Consider the following 19036-nt stretch of genomic DNA (forward strand, 5'->3'; position numbering starts at 1 on the left):
TGTGAAGTCCTACGCGGGAAAATGATGACGTGGTAACGACTGGTATATAACAGCCAATAACATGATCTAAAAAAAGCCAGTAACTTCCCGGCGGCAAATGATTGGTTAATGATACATGACTAAAATAAATAATCGGGCGCTTATGCACCCTTATAAGATCACACTAGTTACTCATTGGAGTATAATGTTAGATCTATAGAAAAAAACCTCATGTAAGATGGCTGTCTAAAAGTAGAGTTACACAACCCTAAGAAGAACATATAAACGAACACACTACTCCTCTCCTAAGCTATATCTACGTCTATAAAAATTACTCATGCAATTCTGCTTGCTTTTCTGAACCCGCAGTTCTATACAATGACTCCTTATGGCTACCAGGGAATACAATATAGCCCATATATTAACAGGGGAAGAGCTAGATTTAGATTAGCGTGTCTCCATTTAGGGTCCGGGAATTAAATCGGAGTTTAGAGTTAAAACTGATTTCGAATTCGCTTTTCCCATCTATGATAGCGTCAAGCTTATCAAACGAATGATCTCCATTATGGTAGCCTGTCCTAGAACCCCATTTGGAAAACCATTATTGTCTGAAATTCGCTAACAAATAGCCTGGGTCTTTACCTTCAGTCTTTGTTAGGCGTGAGCCCCGTCTCAATCTTGGTGGTCCTCTTCTAGGCGCTCGCCTGGGAGAACAATAGCACGATCGAGCTTGTAAGGCAACCCACGGTGACGGCCTCGAATCATCATCACGCATACGACAATCTTGCTCAAAACAGTGAACTCTCCACAAAGAGAGGTCGAAACGGTGGGATATCCAAGACTGAGCCCAACATTGCCACTTCATCGGAATTAGTCAACGAAGAGGTAAAGATATGCATGGATAACTCACTATGCTGAAACCACTTCGAATAACACCGAGAATACAGAAAAGGCCTAGATTTGTTAGATCTGCGGTTGCAAGACTGGAGATCGGTCACATACTGGAATCGACGTATCTGCGATCTTACCGGCCTCAGCGATGCAGATGCAAAAGCAGCCGAGGAAGATGTACCACAAGTCAAAGCTCAGTTGGTTCTGAATATGGTTGATGATATAAGACCGGCCATCACTCTCGTCGACGTCAGTGTTTTTACCGTATATACCCAACGTCCTTTCTTCGTAAACGTTGGAAGCTCTTATACTAATGGCGATTGGGAAGACTGCAATATACATCATAACGACCAAGCTGAATTGCACGGCTGGGTTCACGTCTGCCAAGTTAAAAGTCGATGCACCCGTATGACGCGCTGATGCTGCTTGGAAAATAGCAGCAAGAACTCGAGGACCAGGAGCGAGATTATTAACAGCAGGATTGTTCAAGTCCAGCACAAGGATGAGAATTACATCGATTGAATTCATGAGGAACAAGATTCCGAAGAGAATCCACGTTGGCCGGCTTGGGAAAAGCAGCGTGTAGCACCGTCGCGGATGATCGAGCAGGAATCTAAGTGGGTCTTTGAGCGAAGAGGTCGGATGGCAGACTTTGGACATGGTCCAGATAATAAGTCGAAGAAGGCATGGATAACACGTATTCCCGACAAATGCAAGGAAACTCATGAGAATCATTGGGAAAGTTGCATCTTGAAATGAGATCATTGAATCTGGTGTCAGAGTGAAGCCAAGATTGTCAATCATCGTCTGAGCGGAGTAAAATCCCCTATCAAGGAACGAAATAAGTTACCATATCGTTGGTTTCAAATGGTGGAGCTCACTTACCACCAAACACTACCTTGCCCACATTCGGCAAGATAATCACGATATTTTGGATCTGCATGCAGAATCCATCCAACAAGACAGATTGCACCGAAGAGATGCAGACCAAAGAAATATCCTACCACAATCTTTAACAAGAGCTTCAGGCTTCGATATTCAATACCGCCGAGTCTTTCTCGATCCTCGGGAGACAGATTGTGAAACTGGGAGTTCCGGCCTACTGTAGCGTGTAAAGAGATATTCGGCAAATCGAGCTGCTTCGTGTCATTCTGCGTTGCTTTTTGGCTCTTTTTCTGAGTAGGGGGGTTTCCCAGAACAAACACAGACGTTGCGATGCGTTCAATGGTGCGAGGTGAATGCATGCTTCTGGTAGTTTGTCGACGAGAAACCTTTTCGGTTTGTTCTTTCATAATCTAAATTAGTGACCTTGAATTTACTCTTATTCACTTTATCAGGACTTACCATCATCATCATCAAGCCTCCCATCGATCTCAGAAAAAGAGGTGCCTGCGAAGTATATGTGAGAATATTGATGGGAAGTTTGGATTTGCTTTTCGTGCACCTCTATCACGTTTCCACGGAGGTGGGATATACAGAGCTTTGTCCTTGTCGGAAAAGGACTCGTCAGCGAAATGAATGACTTGCTTTCCCGAAATGATATTTGAGTCGGCTATAATATCGGCAGTCGCCTCCAATTCCTGGAAAACTCTGGTGCATAAGTCAGTACTATATCATAGAGCTTTTTTTCGATCTATGACGCTGGAACCAACCTTGGAGCTTTTTCGGGGGCCTCACCACGACCCTTAGCCTCTTCCAAGCTATCTGTTCTGTGATCTCTAAATGGATCGCTTGGGGCTTCATCAACAGTGCTGCGCGAATTGCTTTCATGCTTGAATTGCGCCTCTGCATCTTGTCCAGGAAGCGTCTCGGGCCTCACAAGATGGGGGGCTATAATTGGGGAGACATATTAGTATTTGATAGTACTTAAGAAGGGAGCTGCCCACCAGTTGCTTTGAGATGATTTTCGAACCATCGAACCCGAAAAACAACCACAATTATATTGATGAATCCCAAATTTCCAAGAATCGGAATGAGATATATATACACTTGTTGGTAGGTCTTCAAATCTTTGACATCGACACTACCCATGAGGTCCATGTTTAGCTTGATATCGAAGAGGAAAGTGGAAAAATGGTAACTTACGTATTCAGACCTGACTCGGTCGATGCGCTGGCACCGAAGAAATAGGCATCGATGGCTTTCAGGTTACCGTAAGGGTAGATTATGATCAAGCTCAGAATGCTGAGGGTGATAATCCACGCATCTAATAAAAATTAGAGATATATTTAAATTTGATGCAACTGTGGACGTACAATGCAGGGTGAGAAAGTTAATCGACTTCCACATGGTACCGAACTTGCATATTGAAGGATTTGGGGGCAAAATACATGATACATATAGTAGGCTATCGTGATTTCAATAATTGTCGCAACATTAAATTGTATAAGAATTTGCTTGAGGGATTTTGCCTGGCAAATCGTGTGGATGCTGCTTGCGGCGTGTCAGATTTCCCCATAGCCAATCCGAACGAGCACATTCACCGAGGTGCCCGCAGCCACGCTAAGACCATCCATCTTCAGTTAGGCTTGATCGATTAATCTCTCTTTGATCTTTGGGTATGGCGCAGAAAAATCCCGCATATTAGAGTAAGACTAAACGCTAGAAAGGCGGGAAGAGAGATGTTGGAAGAAATAAGAAAAAGTAGAAACGTAACAAGTTTACAGTCAGACTATAAGGAAATATTGCACGAACCATTAATCTAAGCTTATTTTATTCAGGCAGGAACCAGCACCTTTCCCTCAGACACACTAACAGCAGTGCCTGTCAGCACAACCTGTTCGATCCTCTTGTCGCCATCCAAAGTCACTCCAACACCAATATCGCTCCGGCGTCCCATTTCCACCCCCTGCACAACATGGTACTGATAATTCTGACCAGACTTGCCCTCCGTAAGCGTCAAGTATGCTGCCAGCCCACTAGCCGAACTGCCAGTAGCCGAATCTTCCAGAGTGCCCAGCATCATCCTGGACCGAATAACCTTCTTCGTGGTGACACTATCCTCAACATCCCGAACAATGAAGTACACACAGATCAACCCAGTCCTCCACCCTTCATCAAGATAATCAGCAGAAACCAGCTCACCACCGGTCGCAGGTGTAACGGCAGCTAGCGCCTCAAGCGAAGGAAGCTCAACAAACAATTGACTCATCCCATTGACAATCGAAAAGAGCGGGAAAGTAATATCCGGCCGCGTAAAGAACGGTGCCAGCGTCGGGTGCAGCCTCACTACCTCCTTCAAGTCTACCTGTGCAGCATGGATGCGTGTGTTGTGTGCAATCTGCGCAGCGACGTAGTTGGTCTCGCGATTCTGGACGGAGATGGGGATATCGCCGGACTTGGTTACGAGGGTGGTTACGCCATTGCCATCTGTGGGGTCGGTTGAATGGCTCAGGAACCAGGAGGCTGCGCCAATGGTGGGATGGCCTGCGAAGGGGATTTCGCAGTCTGTGGTGAAGATATCGATGGTGCGCTTGCCTCTCTCGCGCACTGGATGGACGAAGATACTCTCCGATAGATTGAATTCCCGTGCGATGGTTTGCTTCTGGCTCTGGGTTAGAGCGGAGTCGTCTGGGAGGAACACTACTGCTAGCGGATTCCCAGAGTAAGGTGTCGATGTGAAGACATCAAGGGTGACGAATTTGAGGTGAGTCATGTTGTAATATTGGATGTTACGGATGTCAATGGGAATGTCGGGTGGTTTTTATACTTGTCCTCCCACTTTTCCCTTTGACTCACTAAAATTCACACTTTGTACACTTGAGATGTCCCTAGAATAATTATATCATTCAGAGTCATTTCATAGACTATACTCGCGGGAGAACAAAATCCTCTGGCATACCCTTCCTACTCACCCATTCCTTCAGTCCCTCAATCAACGCTCTACTAAAGCCCGGGTCATACTTCAATCCATCATCCCCAGAACTAATTCTTCCCCTCCATAATGCCCAGTTCTCGATCATAACCCCCTCCGGCGCACGCAAAATACCAACCGCCACATCAACTATTCCCGGCCGGTCGGTACAGCTGTAAAAAACTGTCGCGCCACATGTCCCACAGAATGTCCGTAGTACCTCTTCACTAGACTTGTAACTTTTCGACGTCCCGATAATCAGATCTCCCGGGGGAGAGGGGGATAAATGATCAACCGGAACAAACAACCAAGCTATAACATTTGATCCATCAACCAGGCGACAGTCATCACAGAGATCAAAAAGCGCAAGCCACTTGCTCGTGTCTCTTGACAAAACCCATCCCTTGCTTGCAGCACTAGCGAGGAATTCCTTTCTAGGGCGGGCGATAGAGAACGAAACGCCACCGCAGTGACATTCAGCGCACAATTCCTCGTTTTTGACTGTATCCATCCGGATACTATCTCCTGCCTTGCCAACATCCAGTGACGTCTCCGTGTTAAAGACATCAAGCTGGTGGCCATCAATATGCGAGAACATCGCCGAAACCCCTCCATCAAGCGAGGAGTTTGTAAAAGCATGTGAGCGCATCTCCCATATACCATGGTTTGGCTCGGTGAAGATAGCCGTAGATATCACCCAGCTCCCGTCATCGTGTGATCTATCCCCAATATGGCAGCCACAGGTACTGCAGAAATGCCGCGTTCCTTGGGACTCGGCGTGGTTGTAGGGTGTCAATTTGTCTATGCTGGATGGAGCAATAAAACTCGGCGCTACACCTGCAGGTAGCGGGGCATGGAAAATACATGGTGTTCCATGGGTGTAGCGACAGATGCTGCAATGGCATATGTGGACTTTGAGGGGGAGGGCGTCTGCGGGAATTGTTATGGTGAAGTGAGTGCTTTGACAGTGGCACGCTGCTGTGAGAGTCTTGATATCAACCATGTCAGGAGTGGGTAAGAAAAGATTCTATGAATGGGTTTCTTGGAGCAGATGTCAAGTGTGGGGAAGCTCGTATTTTTGTGTTGAATGCTTTGATGGTCATTCAAGCACGGGCCTTGGCTTTGGTGACTGGGCAAGGAAATATTAAATTTGTTCTCATTGAACTTAGGTATCCCTTTACAATTCCTTTTTCATCTCAATGCCAAACGCCTCATCAGGTCATAAAATATATCACAAACATTGAAGTGAACCCGCTATTCAGAGTCACTCTCAATCACAAATCCACCGCGCATACGTCTCCGGGCTGGAGCCACAGGCACATCTTCCTCGTCGTCATCTATAACCTCAGGCTCTGTAGCTTGGAGCTTACTCGGACGATCTCGAGTGAAGGCAAAATCATCATCAAAAGCAAGGTCATCCTCATCGGATATGAGAGGGCTGTCTTCATCCTCTCCGGCGCCATGGCTGGTGGGGATCTCCTGCTGGGAGTGTGACGATTGAGCGTCAAGTTCCGCCATGAGAATATCACTATCAGCATCACTCTCGGCGCCACTAGCAGCAGAACCAGAATCACGACGCTGTCGCTTCGATTTTGCGGCCGCAGATGTGCCAGTGTCGCTAGTTCGCTTGCGGGCGGCAGACTTCTTCCCTTTGCCCTTGCCTGATGGTTCAACGGCTCCAGTGAGCAGGGCCTTCTTGACTTCTTTTGCCTGTCTATTTCGCCGCTCTTCTTCGAGTCGGAAGAACTCTTTGTCGGCTTCTTCGTCTGTTTCTTCGTCGCTGGCATGGATGAACAAATCACTCTTAATCTTCGCTTGGCGAGCAAGTGCGTTTGATAGGCGCGCATCGCGCCGCGCTTCTATGGTTTCGTCGTCTAGCGGCTCGCTCTCGGCGTTGGCCTTCTTCTGCTTCTTCTTACGTTTCTTTTTGAGGTCATCTAGCGCACTAGACTTTGACCGCAGATTCGCCGGGAACAAAGGACCATCTGGAATGTCCTCGCCTTCGGACTCCGATCCGAAGTTGACATCAAGCGTTTGAATGTTGTCACGACCGCTTCCTTTGTTCTTTGGTTGGATCTTTCTGCGGGGATCATCATTGTCATCTCCGGAGAACGGGGTTTGAAGGGCTTTCAAAATTTCAGAGACTGTTTCACGCAAGTCGTCGGACTTGAGAGAGGCCGGAACGACCCAAGAAGCACCAAGCACATCTTCAACCCCGAGTCGCTCGAATCCGACGACGGTCATGAGCAGACGTAGTTTTGCGTTAGAGAACATGGCATTCTGAACGAACTCGTTCTTGCCTTTGACCGCTGTTTTGTTGTTAGTATCAATTGAGAATCGGGTGTTGGGAGAACATACTAATCATCGGATTGGGAACGTTGATGGTCTCGGGATTCTCGGCGCGACGGACTTCTTCTTGGGTTTCCCAGTCCTCTCTTTCGGAGGCTGCGGAGCTCAGGACATCCTTGATCCATTGTACCAAATCTGCTCTACCATCGAGAACAAGAGCGCCAACCACGATGTGGAGCTTCGCTTCCTTTGTCGTCGCCTCCATCGATGTAACAACAAGCTCCGGCGGGGGACGTTTATAACTGGAGATCGTTTGCTTTTCGTGTCCATATTCAAGATAGTAGACAGTGGAGTTGATCTTGCTGAACAGTAGTTCAGTTATCAAGGCTGGGCGCTGGTCAAGCTTCTTAACCAGTCGTCGAATGATTTGCCGGACCAATTCCTCCCATTCCTTGAATACAGACTTGCTCGAGTCCATGGGGCTGGGGCCTTTGATCATTCGATAGAAAAGACTGATAATATCCACACGAAACAGCAAGACAGTCATCTCCTGCTTGAATGCAATCCGGTAGAAATAGCGGTGGGCGCGTTTGAGCTGCTCAGAATTAAGCTCTCGATAGAAAGCCGTGAATGCAATAAAGGTATCCACGCAGTTTTGATTGCAGAACTTGGCTGAGAATCGCTTAAAGTCAAAGCTGCGTTCCTTGGTGACCTGGGCGGCTTCTTCCATGTCTTCATCTTCAGAGTCACGCTCCTCGTCGTCCCCTCCCTCTTGCTCGGCGGCTTGGGCAGCCTTCTTTTGCCTTTTGGCCTTTCGCCGCGAGCGGATTTGCATGTCGGCGTTGTCTTTGGAATACCGTTCCAACATACGCAGGAACACATGTGCTAACTCTGTGCAGGCATCCAAATAGCCAAACCCTTGGTCTTTGTATCCGCGCACAATAGTAAGGATCCGGTCATGGGTTGTTTCTTCGTAGAAGATTCGGTTTTGGATATTCTCTGCAATTTCCTGATCTTCTTCGAGCGGGGACACTGCCATTTCTTGGACAGTCAACAAAATCTGGGTGAAGCAGCGCATCTGGGCATTGAGGTCTTCCCATTCCTTGTTATCCAGGCTACTCTGCATAGCGCGGTTCAGAGAAATGAAGGTCTCTTGGTTCAGGACACCGGCAACCAGACCATAGCTATCGGGTTCGATATCTTTAGTTCTTCCTCCATTCTGAGCCGTGCGATGGCGGAGCTGTCGACTCCGTCGTACACGCTCTGCTTCCAGAAACCAACCGACTGTGTAGAAGAACTGGCGGTTATTGATTCCTACCACACGTTCGGCTTCACGCTCGATTGCTTTTCGCACATGGGTGAATAGAGGATTGAACCCGGAATCCAGAAACTCCTCCACGAAAGTCCTCAGGTTCCGGGTTGCCTCGGAATTAAGGTGAGCTGGCATGTTGAAGTTACTGTTTTGGATCTCATCTTCTTGTCTGCGACGAGGCCGAGGCTTATTCCACTTTTTGCTCTCGTCCATCTTTTGTAGTGTGGTCTGGTCGTCGCGCAACACACCTTGTCCAGAGACAGTAGACACCTTCGCATCGTCTCGCTTGACCCAGATCATTGTACCGAATCTTCCATGGCGTGTAGGCGCATTCTTTGCGTATTCCCTCCGCACTAATGATTCCTTTTTCAGTAGATCGCTGAGTTCGTCGGTTCGCTTGGCCGTTCTCTGCTCGTCGTCCATGAACAACTTCTCGACGTTGATGCCCTTGACGATATGAAAAAGTGTCTCCATCAGAGGAATATCTTGTAGGTTGAAGTCTTCGCCGACATTAGAGCACATAGTCAGGAGAAGTGCAAATGCATCTTGCTCATGGAAAGCGTTGATTGTCGCCGATCTGGATGTCTCTTCCTCGTCACCTTCTGCCGCAAGCCGGGTATTAGGGGATATGATCGCAATGTTTCGCAGCAAATACAACATCAACTTGAGGATTCCTTCGTCTCGGGCCCCGCGTTCGGATCGAGGGATCGCCATGCTTGGAAGACCAATTCGAATGACAGCGCGAAGTAGATTCAATCCGCCAGATCTGAGGATACCTCGCTTGTATTGTACCTGTGTCTGTTGGATGTAGGGGGTATGACGATGGTGGTTGACTGTCATCTGGCTGTGAAACTCCACGGGCCATGTCAAGGGAACGAGAAGCTCCAAGCACGCCAGTGCAATCCTGGTCATATGCTTGTTGTTCTGTCCAGTAGCCCACCAGACAGAGATGATCGGAAGCAGATCACCATTGATCACGTTGGCCTCTCCAAGGCACCGCGCAACGTCCATCCGGTTATTCTTTTCGTCGTACAGTTTCAACCAGCGTTTGATATCGCGTAAACATGCCAGTGCATCATCTCCGAGCACATATTGGTCGGCATTTTCGCCATTGAACCCACCGAGCTAAATAACCAAGCGTATCAGTGAATTGACCCAGAGCCAGGCAAAGGAGAAAGTGGAAATGAAACCTACAGCAGTAACCAGGCCGTAAACATAGTTACGCACGTCTGGGTCCACAACTTGCACGTCGTGTCCTAGAGGGACAACCTCTTCATCCATGGTGGGCTGATTTGATACCCCATTAATTTGCTTCCCGAATCGAGTTGAATGGGGAACGCGTCGACGCGTGCTCGGCTTCGGCGATTCGGAGAAACTGGATGCCGCCAAAGTGCCGAAGATAACCGATAATCTTACGCCGCGCACTAACGGCCACTACGGCAATATCTGGCAGAATGTCGGATCTATAGATCTGGTAGAGGTAATCCTTTTGAAGTTCAAATGTTCTTTACAGATGCCCATTACGCTAAATAAACCTTAGGAATAATGCATAATATTCCAATGGTTTAATCAAGTGCTCTATCGCTTGATCGACAAGCAATCATGATCATTTTCGATCTATCACCTGGAATCCCTTTGGACTTGAATGCCAGCCCAGAAGATCTCAAATGTATCCGATGTTCTCAAGAAAATGACCTAGATATTGTAAGATATAAGGTCTCTCATTAGACTTTCTCAAAATCTCTTCCAAGATTATCGGTTTCTGGAGTACTTGAGCTTCGGGCTTCAACATTCCCCTTTCGACCCTTCTTCTGGATGTTATACAGCAGCAGTCCCATAACTTCTACTCAAACATTACCATCACCGGCTCCACTGCATAGCTGTTGGTCTATGATATTACGCCTGAGGTCAAAGTAATCCGATAGACAACACATGGTGGTCAATGTATAAGGCGGTGAGATATATGTTTGGATGGCCACCGTCGAATGCCATCCAATGACGTCCGAAAGCACGTGAAGTCTAGCAGTATACTGAGTTGATTCCTCGCACTTACTTTCTTCACTCCTTTTGTTCAATTTTCCCATAGCTCCAGAAATCACTACAGTCATGCTTACCTCTACTCTTCGCATGGTTTCCCTTCGCAGGTGCCCTGCAGTGGGCCGGAACTTCTGCTCAACATCTGGAGTCCGCGCAGCCGAGGTCAAGTCATTGGGCGTTATCGGTGCGGGCCAAATGGTGTGTAACACGAAATATACCACCACGCTGCAAATCTAACTCTTTCCAGGGCTTGGGGATTGCGCTCGTCGCTGCCCAGAAGGCAAAGGTCCCGGTGACTCTTGTTGACACGTCGCAAGCCTCTTTGGATAAGGGCCTCAAGTTTGCCGGTACGCCGAGCTCCAGTTTAGTTTACTGCGCGCACCTGGAATTCATCTGACATGGCATTAAATAATAGACAAGCTTCTAGAAAAGGATGTAGCAAAGCAGCGCCTCACTCGAGAGGCAGCTGATGAAGCTCGTGGGCTTATTTCTACAAGCTTAACGCTAGACGGTCTCTCCGGAGTCGACTTTGTCATTGAGGCTGTGCCTGAGATCCCGGATCTGAAGGCAAAGATCTTTGCCAGCTTGGCCCAGATCGCACCAAAGCATGCCATCCTTGCAACAAACACCTCCTCCATCTCCATCACCAAGATTGCCGCTGCCACCAGCGCGGACCCCACCGACCTTCAGGTTTCCTCCCGGGTTATCTCAACCCACTTCATGAACCCTGTTCCTATCCAGAAGGGTGTGGAGATTATTCGCGGACTTCAAACATCCCAGGAGACCATGGACACTGCCATTGCCTTTGTCCAGCGAATGGGTAAGGTGGCCTCTGTGTCCGCCGATTCACCTGGTTTCCTAGCCAACCGTATCTTGATGCCTTATATCAACGAGGCAGTGATTTGTCTGGAAACTGGTGTTGGTCGCCGTGAGGACATTGACAACATCATGAAGAATGGCACCAACGTGCCCATGGGCCCCCTTGTTTTGGCTGATTTCATTGGCCTCGACACGTGCCTTGCAATCATGAACGTTCTGCACCAGGAGACTGGTGACAGCAAATACAGACCCGCCGGTCTCCTGCGTCGCATGGTGGATGCTGGCTGGCTTGGCAAGAAGAGTGGCAAGGGTTTCTACGACTACTAGTTGCTGTGCATGCCCGGGATGGAGAAAAGGCATTTCGATCAAGATACCCTTCCTGCATCTTATTAATCTAGATCGCTTTTGCTGAAAATAAATATTGATTACCCGCCCTCATCCATTCTTTAAGTCTCATCCTCCCACCAACAAGGTTCACCCGCCGATTCCGCTTGCTCCATTGCAGCGACCAGCGTGTCAACATCAAGATCCCCATCTGTATCCAGGTTTTCATCTTCGACGCCACGTAGAGGACATTTGCATCGGCCGCTTTGACCACAAATGTAACTTATTTTCCGATTAGCGTTAACTTTTTGCCTAGTGCGTGCACGCATGAACCTACCAAAATTGATGCCCACACCTACAAACCATGTGGTTACATCCGTCCACCTTTTCAACCAAATACAGGCAATTGGAACATCTCTGCCAATTATTCTCCTTTGCCAGTCGCAACATCGCCTTCGCCTCAGAGTCGTGGCTACACGACCAGCCGACATGGAAAAAATCCCCACACTTAGAGCAAACCTTTGCCCGGCAATGAGGACATATACTATATCCTAAATGTGCCCTAGGGCTCCTCGGGGGGATCCATCCGCCACATGTCGCCCGAGGACAGTACAAGCGCTCCAGAGGAGGGACATTATTCTCCTCCCATCGAACGATATAGCGCTTTTTGTTTTGAGAGCTCATCACCGTCACAACTGATTTTGCGGGAATCTCTTGTGAGCAACATCTTGCCGGGAACATCTCCGGGCTGCTCAAGGCTGTTAAGGACATTCGACGGAGACATGAAGGACAATATTGGTGTTCACAGGGGGCAGTTAATAGTTTGCTCGTTGGGAACTTTTGGAAGCACCCTGTGCATCTGTGAAGAGTTAATATGTTGCTTTTTATTGGCGTTCGGTTGGCTTTGGGCTTTACTGACAGGCCAACCTCCCCGTGAACTTTCTTGAATACTCGCTCCAAGTAGTCTAGGAGAATTTGGATGGACGAGGGCCTCTTAGGCATTTTGCCATGGATTTGATATCAACTTTGGAGGGGGTAAAGCCGGGCCCTTCAAAAGAGAGACAATGTGCATGGCCAGAAATAAGAATCCAGGGCTGAAGGATCCTCTTATGTAGAAGTGCATATTGCGCCTCATCTTTCAGGCTATATAGCAATCGTACATTTAGTTAGCCATGGATGGATAAACACTATTTGAATTCTTGTTCCTGAAGGTCCCATGGTTACTTATTGGATGACGCCTACATCCTAGGGGTTGATGTCTTGTAGTCTGTGTACCAGGAGAAAGACCAACTCCCCTAGTTCTCTCTTATTCTGTTGCCTCGCAAAGCAACCGACATATCTTCGAGGTATTCAAGCTAATAGCCCTAACACTAGAGGTGAAGAGAGACCCGACATGAATCCATGGATCTGGGATATTCCTGAAGAGGTAAGAACACAGCTTATTTCAACTTTAGAGCGAATAATCACATCGTAATGTCAAGTCTACGGTGTTCTAGCCTTGAACTAAACTTCTATATTTTTCCAAAAGGTTGTGTACACATATTGACCACTAACACTAAAAACTAGGGTATCACTAAATGCTATAGATGCTGTCGGTTTCGGCCGTTAAAAACTCCCATGATACTTAACCCCACAAAGACTTCCAAGATGATTGGAATCTTATACAAGTCCAGCAAATCGTCGAACAGCCCATCCTGATCCGTATTCTTGATATTCTTGGCGAGTGATGGATACTTTGCTGAGTTCCTCTCTGTTTGCAGCAAGGCGAGTACCTCCTAGCCATGTTGAGTGAACGGGGCTATTGTAATTGTCAGTATTTTCAAAGTCAAAATAACCGAATGAATGGTCACTCACTCCTTAGCCCGGCGTACTCTTACGACACATTCAGCAGAGGCAACCTGTCGCAATTCAGTTTCCCTGTAAAAATGATAGGTTGTTAGTAAAAATAGTAACCTTCAGACTTTCCAGAACCTACAATCTTTCCATAAATCCCGGGATCAAAGCATTTCCTCCCACAACGAGAACGTTGGCCAAGAAGGCAGAGTGTAGGCCAGTAGGAAGAACCGACAAACTTTGGAGAATCATATCGTGTATACCGGCTGACTTCATACCAATATCTCCGGGTGTGAATAGAAGCTCCGGGACAGTAAAGCGCTCATTACCCAGCACCAGTACATCCTCCGACAACACCTCCGTGCTGAGCCCGGAATTTGCTCCTTTCTTTTTTTTTGCATGCAGAAGAGGATCATGCGGTCGAATGAAACCCTTCTTATTTGCATTCGGGTCTGGAAGCACATAGTCCAACACGATTCCCTCGTCGGGGCCACTCTGGCGCTTTCGGCCAGTTTTCCACGTTTGTTCCAAATCACCAGCAAAGTCATTGCTGACATAGCAGACGGCTTCTTTAACTTGGTTCATAATATATGTTTCGTCCACCATGTTGTATTGTCTCATTGACACAATCTCCTTCAGATAATTTGTAAGGTGCTTGCCTCCGAGATCGAGTCTTCTGATCCCCCGTTGAAGAGCTTGGCCTTTGTAAACCGGAGTCACTGTGGTGTGCGAATAGCCAGAATCGACAACCAACAAACAATCCGCGGGCAAGATAGATGTATTGGATGTGTTGGAGAGAGGATCGCCGAAGAGAGAATGGATTTCGTTCCATGCATTGAGAGTTGGACCTATAGACTTCAAGTCAGTACGGGATCATATGCTGCACCAAATGATCGGGCTACTGTACCCAAGCATCTAGCATATCCACCAAATCCCCATTCCTCCATAACCATCTCATCGGTGTTTCGTTGTAAAATAGGCAAGGCATTTGGCGCCTCGGTAAGTACGAGGGTAGTGTCTTCGGGGTCCGCGATGTGATGATTCCGATTCCGAGCCGTCGCCTTCCCATCAAAGAAAGACTGGTCCCATATCTCTCTCTCGGCTTCCCAGTTCACAACATATCCCTTCTCCACTGGGCGCCGGAACATCGCCTCATTCCAGTCGTTGACTGTCGCTAGCTGCGCGCCAATAACAATCTTATTATCGCGTGTTTTAACGAGAGCATTGGGTATTGAGGAGCAGGCGGAAACGGTTTCGTCGGAGGCCGGGGCTTGAGAAGCGTAGCCAGCTTTGATCATGTAGGCGCCATTGTCGATGATAAAGGTCTTGTCAGGAAGGTACCGCGACGTCTCCACGAGCTGTGTGGGTGTCGCGGGCGTCCTTGGAGGAGCGCGAACCTTTGCTGTTCCCATTATGGCTGGCAATGATGAACAAAAAGCTTTGAGCTTCCGTCAAGCTGGGATGCAATGATGAAGGTGTTTGTCTTGTTTGATATCAAAAATCCCCGCTTAGGTAATATGGGATTCCCTGCGTTAGTCACGTGCAACTCCGCCAACGTCTATGGAGCAAGAAACATTTCCATTTCCCACGCTCAACGACTAAGGGGAAGCGGAAATTCTGTCAAATAAACTCATGGCTATAGTAGATCTCGAAGGCATGAGGTGAGATATATCTGTTGGCGACCATCACAGCACTGAGACGTATCGGGCAAACTTATTTTCGATACGTTAGCCACTGGTTGCACGGCATTTTCACTCATAACTTCCATAATTTTCGTATCTGAAATGCTGCATGATTTTCTGGAAGGTGAATATACCAATAAAATATCTCAGAAAGCATCCCGGTCCCACCACCCGGCCGGTACGGAGCTGTCGTTAATTATACAGAAGTGAAGCCAATCCCGACAATCGGTCTGTCGAAATGACCCCACCAGACGGTCAGTCGGAGCAATCGCTAATTTAGGACGAATTACGAGGGCGATGGACGAACTCTCGGGATTTACATACTCCATCGGTCTGCATTTTACGGGAAAATATGAGGGGCTAACTCGGCTAACTCCCCTAGGTGGGATATTGCATATTTACTTCCTTCCCCCCAAAGTATAGTGTAAATACAACCTTCATCTCCAGAACTGATTATTACGAAATGGCTGCCCTTCAAACTATCAAGGTTCCACACCTAGGTGGCATCAAAGCTGGATACGCCTTCTCTAAGGACCACTATGATCCTTCCAAGCCGACATGTGTGCTCATTAATTCGATGTGCATGACCGCGTCTCTCTACCATGATCAATTCAACAATGAAGTTCTGACAGATGCCATGAATCTTCTGGCCATTGAGCCATTAGGCCATGGCTCTACCAGTTCTCCCTCGGAACACTTTACGTACTGGGATTCTGCTCACATGGCCTTACAGGTCATGGACCACTTTGGGATTCAGAAAGCCTTCGCCCTAGGGACAAGTCAGGGGGGATGGATCGTGACTAGGATGGCCCTCCTAGCCCCAGAAAGGGTGAGTCCAAGCCCTCCAATAAACTGCTGATTTATCCCAAGCCAAACCCGACCATAGTATTAACTTCGCATGTTGCTAGATTCTCGGTCTCATGCCCCTTGGGACCTCCATGGATTATGAATCCTTGGATTCTCGGTCCAAAGGGTGTTGGGATCCTGCTGCCAATCTCACGGTGTTTTATGAGAAGTGGACCAGTCCCTCGGCTACGCCTGACTTTGTTGTGGATGATGTCTGGTGTGGACTAGTGGGGGGAATCGGCTTCGGTGCCACTGCCAACGAAACGAGATCTGCATTCTGGACTCAGACCTTGAAGGAAGTGTATAAGGGTGATGAGGGTCGGAAAAAGGTCCGAATGGCGCTCAATTGCCTACTGGAGAGGGATGGGCTCCTGCTTCGGATCGGGGATATCAAATGTCCCGTTTATTGGTTACATGTGAGTGCTATATTTACTGATGTAGATGATTTATGCATTAACAAATCGATAAGGGAACTGAAGACACCCCTTTTGGGACGATCGTTCCTGCAGAACAGATCAAACGTTTTAACTCGTCTGTGGAGGCTAAGCTGGTGATGATTGAAGGGGGTGCGCATTATCTGAATGCCACCAACCCAAAGGAGGTGGATGAGGCCCTTCTGGAGATGGTAACAAAGTATTCCGTATAGAATTGATATGATAGGTGGATTCTCTATATCCAAGCCACTAACACCACTAAAGAGAATTATCAAAGTATTCACCTACCTATTTCAGCCTTTTTCCTCTAATTTTCAATTTTTGTAACTCCAAGCTAGTAACTAGTTATTTATCTTTTCATGTTTAATAAGTGGGACTTTCTTATTTTCTGTTTGGCAAACCCTTCCTACCAATCTGCAACCCCTGTACCCATGTGAATAATTTACGTTGGATTTGCAAGCCATTCGTATACATCCCAGCAGTTCCTAATGTGTACTCAGTATGCATAAACAAGATCAGAGCAAATTCCTAACCCGGGATGGGTTGCCAAATTAAGTTCAGACTCGAGACACGCCAAGCTTGTCAGTCAACGTTCGAAAGTGGAGAAAGGGATATCCAATAATGAAATCAACAAAGATGGATCTTTCTTATACAAATTGACCGCATATTCCGTGGGATTTTATTGCTATTTGCGGAGTTGTTCTATGTTCACCTCCCTGAAACGTCATGGAAAGCAACCAGGACAGTCTGCAACCATGGTCCATAGCTACCACGGCCTCAGTCACGGTGCTGGCCTTCGTGACGGTCTGTCTTCGACTACTCGCCCGTTATGAGCGGATGCAAAAGCTGTGGTGGGATGACTATATGATCATCTTTTCTATGGTTAGTTTGATCTTTTCACTCCATTGAAGCCCAACCGCATAGTTTCTGATCGAAACACAAGCTATGGAACCTGATCGTTGTCGGATTCATCTACGCCATGATTCAACATGGAATGGGGCTCCATGCAAACACGATTCCACCGGAAGATGTGGTTTTGGTTGCAAAGTATCTTGTTGTGGCCGAGGTTCTCTACGTGTTCAACCTGGTTTGGACCAAACTGGGCATTCTGCTCATGTACTACCGGATCTTCCGCTTTCCTTACTTCAAGACATGGGCATACATCATTGGAATATTTGTTATCCTTTGGGTGATCTGTATAACCTTTCTCTTCATCTTCATTTGCGTCCCCGTCCGGAAACTATGGTATCCCCAAATCCCAGGGCGGTGCATCAACCAGGTTGCTACATGGGTCGCCAACGCTGTCTCAACGATCGCAACCGACATTGCCATTCTACTCCTTCCAATTCCACAAGTATGGAAGCTCCAGCTTCGAATGTCGGAAAAGATAGCCGTTTTAATTGCCTTCAGCTTGGGATTTTTGTAAGCCACTAACTTTCCAAAAAGGAAAAAAGAAAAAGAAAAGAAAACTCCCCAATCTAACCTCAACAGCGTCGTCTTCGCCTCCGCCTACCGTTTCTCAGTCCTCTTCAGCTACAGCCCAGCTGATTCGTCCTACACTCTTGCCCCAACAGTTAGCTGGACCGCGATCGAAATGGCCGCCGGCATCATTTCGGCCAACCTCCCAACCCTCCGCCCTGCTTTCCGTTTCGGAGCACGCAAGCTGGGTATCGACGGTAGAGTTCTGGCTCTCTTCAGAAGTACAAATAGAACGACATCCAAGACCTCGGATGCTGTCACTCATCCTTCGGGAGGAGCAGAGTCCACTGCCACCATCATTCAGCACACCAAGCATCCAAAACGGCATTCTTTCTATCACTTACCAGATGATCCTGGCTCGGTAGGAGCACAGTCACGAATGGATATCTCGTTCAGGCCCGACCATGACAATGCAAAGATGTACACCAATGTGTTGGGTCCGGGGGTAGGTGATCATTCTGATGGGGATCGGATTCCCCTGACTGAGATTAGAGTCGACAAGAAGTTTACCCAAACTACGAGCTGAGGAGGTTTGTCCTTTGTATTATACTTATAGTACAGTTTCAATTAGTGTCATAAGATGTGCCATGCTTTAGTTGCCTTCTGGCAAGCCACTGGGATATTGAGCTTAAAATATGCATCGATGTACATCGCAGGGGATCGTAGGGTACAAGGTACAGTGGGGCCCTCTATAATCCATAGTAGAATCAGGCCGCTACGTACATTTTATCGATTACTTAGGAGCATTTCACTCCATACTACTACGTACATCGTCAAAAAATCACCATTGAACTGTCGTTGCAGCGCTATATACAATCAGAGGCACGTGATGGTACGTACTAATGGAAGTCGCTTACTCAGGTTGCTCAGCGCCCCAGTGGTTTCACGGAGCAACAATGAGCAAGGCAGCTTTACTGCATTGATATATTTGGGGTTTCCATCAAATACAAGCCACACATGGCTATTAGATAAGAATTGTTATTTCGAGAGCTCTTTGCGACGTAATTAAGGTAAATGAGTGGCCGGATCTACTAGTTGACAGATGCTAGCAACAAATGATCACCATCTTTAAATTGAGAAAAAAATACAGAAAGCAAGATCAACACGATCATCTGCGAACAGCAGACCAATTAAACCAGTCTCAAGCTAACAGCTTTGACATAGAAATCCCAGGTGACCCCGCAGAGCCCTAATCAGCCCCGCGATAATTATTAGACCCAACCGCCCAAATTTTTTCCCTACATACTACTCCCCTCCA

The 19036-nt window shown here is 47.5% G+C and overlaps 9 protein-coding genes across 9 annotated transcripts; 3 read left to right on the plus strand and 6 right to left on the minus strand.

Annotated features, from left to right (window-relative positions):
- Nucleotides 1–651: 651 nt before the first annotated feature.
- N7447_006614 (potassium ion transporter) lies at nucleotides 652–3159 on the minus strand (the record flags this gene model as incomplete). Its single annotated transcript, XM_057230876.1, has 10 exons — nucleotides 652–838; nucleotides 890–933; nucleotides 982–1696; nucleotides 1756–2155; nucleotides 2215–2259; nucleotides 2315–2478; nucleotides 2523–2700; nucleotides 2757–2893; nucleotides 2956–3076; nucleotides 3126–3159. 10 exons carry the CDS (start codon nucleotides 3157–3159, stop codon nucleotides 652–654), a joined length of 2025 nt encoding a protein of 674 aa, XP_057085966.1.
- A 427-nt stretch (nucleotides 3160–3586) lies between these two features.
- Nucleotides 3587–4525, minus strand: N7447_006615 (PhzF family phenazine biosynthesis protein; the record flags this gene model as incomplete). The annotated part of the gene is made up of 1 exon (XM_057230877.1): nucleotides 3587–4525. The coding sequence occupies one exon, from the start codon at nucleotides 4523–4525 to the stop codon at nucleotides 3587–3589; it is 939 nt and encodes a 312-aa protein (XP_057085967.1).
- Nucleotides 4526–4676: 151 nt separating this feature from the next.
- On the minus strand, nucleotides 4677–5726 carry N7447_006616 (GFA family protein; the record flags this gene model as incomplete). The annotated part of the gene is made up of 1 exon (XM_057230878.1): nucleotides 4677–5726. The coding sequence occupies one exon, from the start codon at nucleotides 5724–5726 to the stop codon at nucleotides 4677–4679; it is 1050 nt and encodes a 349-aa protein (XP_057085968.1).
- A 251-nt stretch (nucleotides 5727–5977) lies between these two features.
- tof1 (putative DNA repair protein (Tof1)) lies at nucleotides 5978–9605 on the minus strand (the record flags this gene model as incomplete). Its single annotated transcript, XM_057230879.1, has 3 exons — nucleotides 5978–7032; nucleotides 7082–9449; nucleotides 9519–9605. The coding sequence occupies 3 exons, from the start codon at nucleotides 9603–9605 to the stop codon at nucleotides 5978–5980; spliced, it is 3510 nt and encodes a 1169-aa protein (XP_057085969.1).
- Nucleotides 9606–10430: 825 nt separating this feature from the next.
- On the plus strand, nucleotides 10431–11507 carry N7447_006618 (3-hydroxyacyl-CoA dehydrogenase family protein; the record flags this gene model as incomplete). Its single annotated transcript, XM_057230880.1, has 3 exons — nucleotides 10431–10559; nucleotides 10609–10708; nucleotides 10777–11507. The coding sequence occupies 3 exons, from the start codon at nucleotides 10431–10433 to the stop codon at nucleotides 11505–11507; spliced, it is 960 nt and encodes a 319-aa protein (XP_057085970.1).
- A 119-nt stretch (nucleotides 11508–11626) lies between these two features.
- Nucleotides 11627–12506, minus strand: N7447_006619 (E3 ubiquitin-protein ligase; the record flags this gene model as incomplete). The annotated part of the gene is made up of 2 exons (XM_057230881.1): nucleotides 11627–11786; nucleotides 11860–12506. 2 exons carry the CDS (start codon nucleotides 12504–12506, stop codon nucleotides 11627–11629), a joined length of 807 nt encoding a protein of 268 aa, XP_057085971.1.
- A 657-nt stretch (nucleotides 12507–13163) lies between these two features.
- arp6 (actin family protein) lies at nucleotides 13164–14749 on the minus strand (the record flags this gene model as incomplete). Its single annotated transcript, XM_057230882.1, has 4 exons — nucleotides 13164–13302; nucleotides 13359–13421; nucleotides 13480–14185; nucleotides 14245–14749. The coding sequence occupies 4 exons, from the start codon at nucleotides 14747–14749 to the stop codon at nucleotides 13164–13166; spliced, it is 1413 nt and encodes a 470-aa protein (XP_057085972.1).
- Nucleotides 14750–15482: 733 nt separating this feature from the next.
- Nucleotides 15483–16511, plus strand: N7447_006621 (alpha/beta fold hydrolase; the record flags this gene model as incomplete). The annotated part of the gene is made up of 3 exons (XM_057230883.1): nucleotides 15483–15848; nucleotides 15928–16281; nucleotides 16335–16511. The coding sequence occupies 3 exons, from the start codon at nucleotides 15483–15485 to the stop codon at nucleotides 16509–16511; spliced, it is 897 nt and encodes a 298-aa protein (XP_057085973.1).
- Nucleotides 16512–17025: 514 nt separating this feature from the next.
- Nucleotides 17026–18304, plus strand: N7447_006622 (uncharacterized protein; the record flags this gene model as incomplete). Its single annotated transcript, XM_057230884.1, has 3 exons — nucleotides 17026–17181; nucleotides 17243–17721; nucleotides 17791–18304. 3 exons carry the CDS (start codon nucleotides 17026–17028, stop codon nucleotides 18302–18304), a joined length of 1149 nt encoding a protein of 382 aa, XP_057085974.1.
- Between the last annotated feature and the right edge of the window lie 732 nt (nucleotides 18305–19036).

The sequence above is a fragment of the Penicillium robsamsonii genome (assembly GCF_028829455.1).
Source record: "Penicillium robsamsonii strain IBT 29466 chromosome Unknown utg000003l_segment0_segment0, whole genome shotgun sequence".
Taxonomy (NCBI): Eukaryota; Fungi; Ascomycota; class Eurotiomycetes; order Eurotiales; family Aspergillaceae; genus Penicillium; species Penicillium robsamsonii.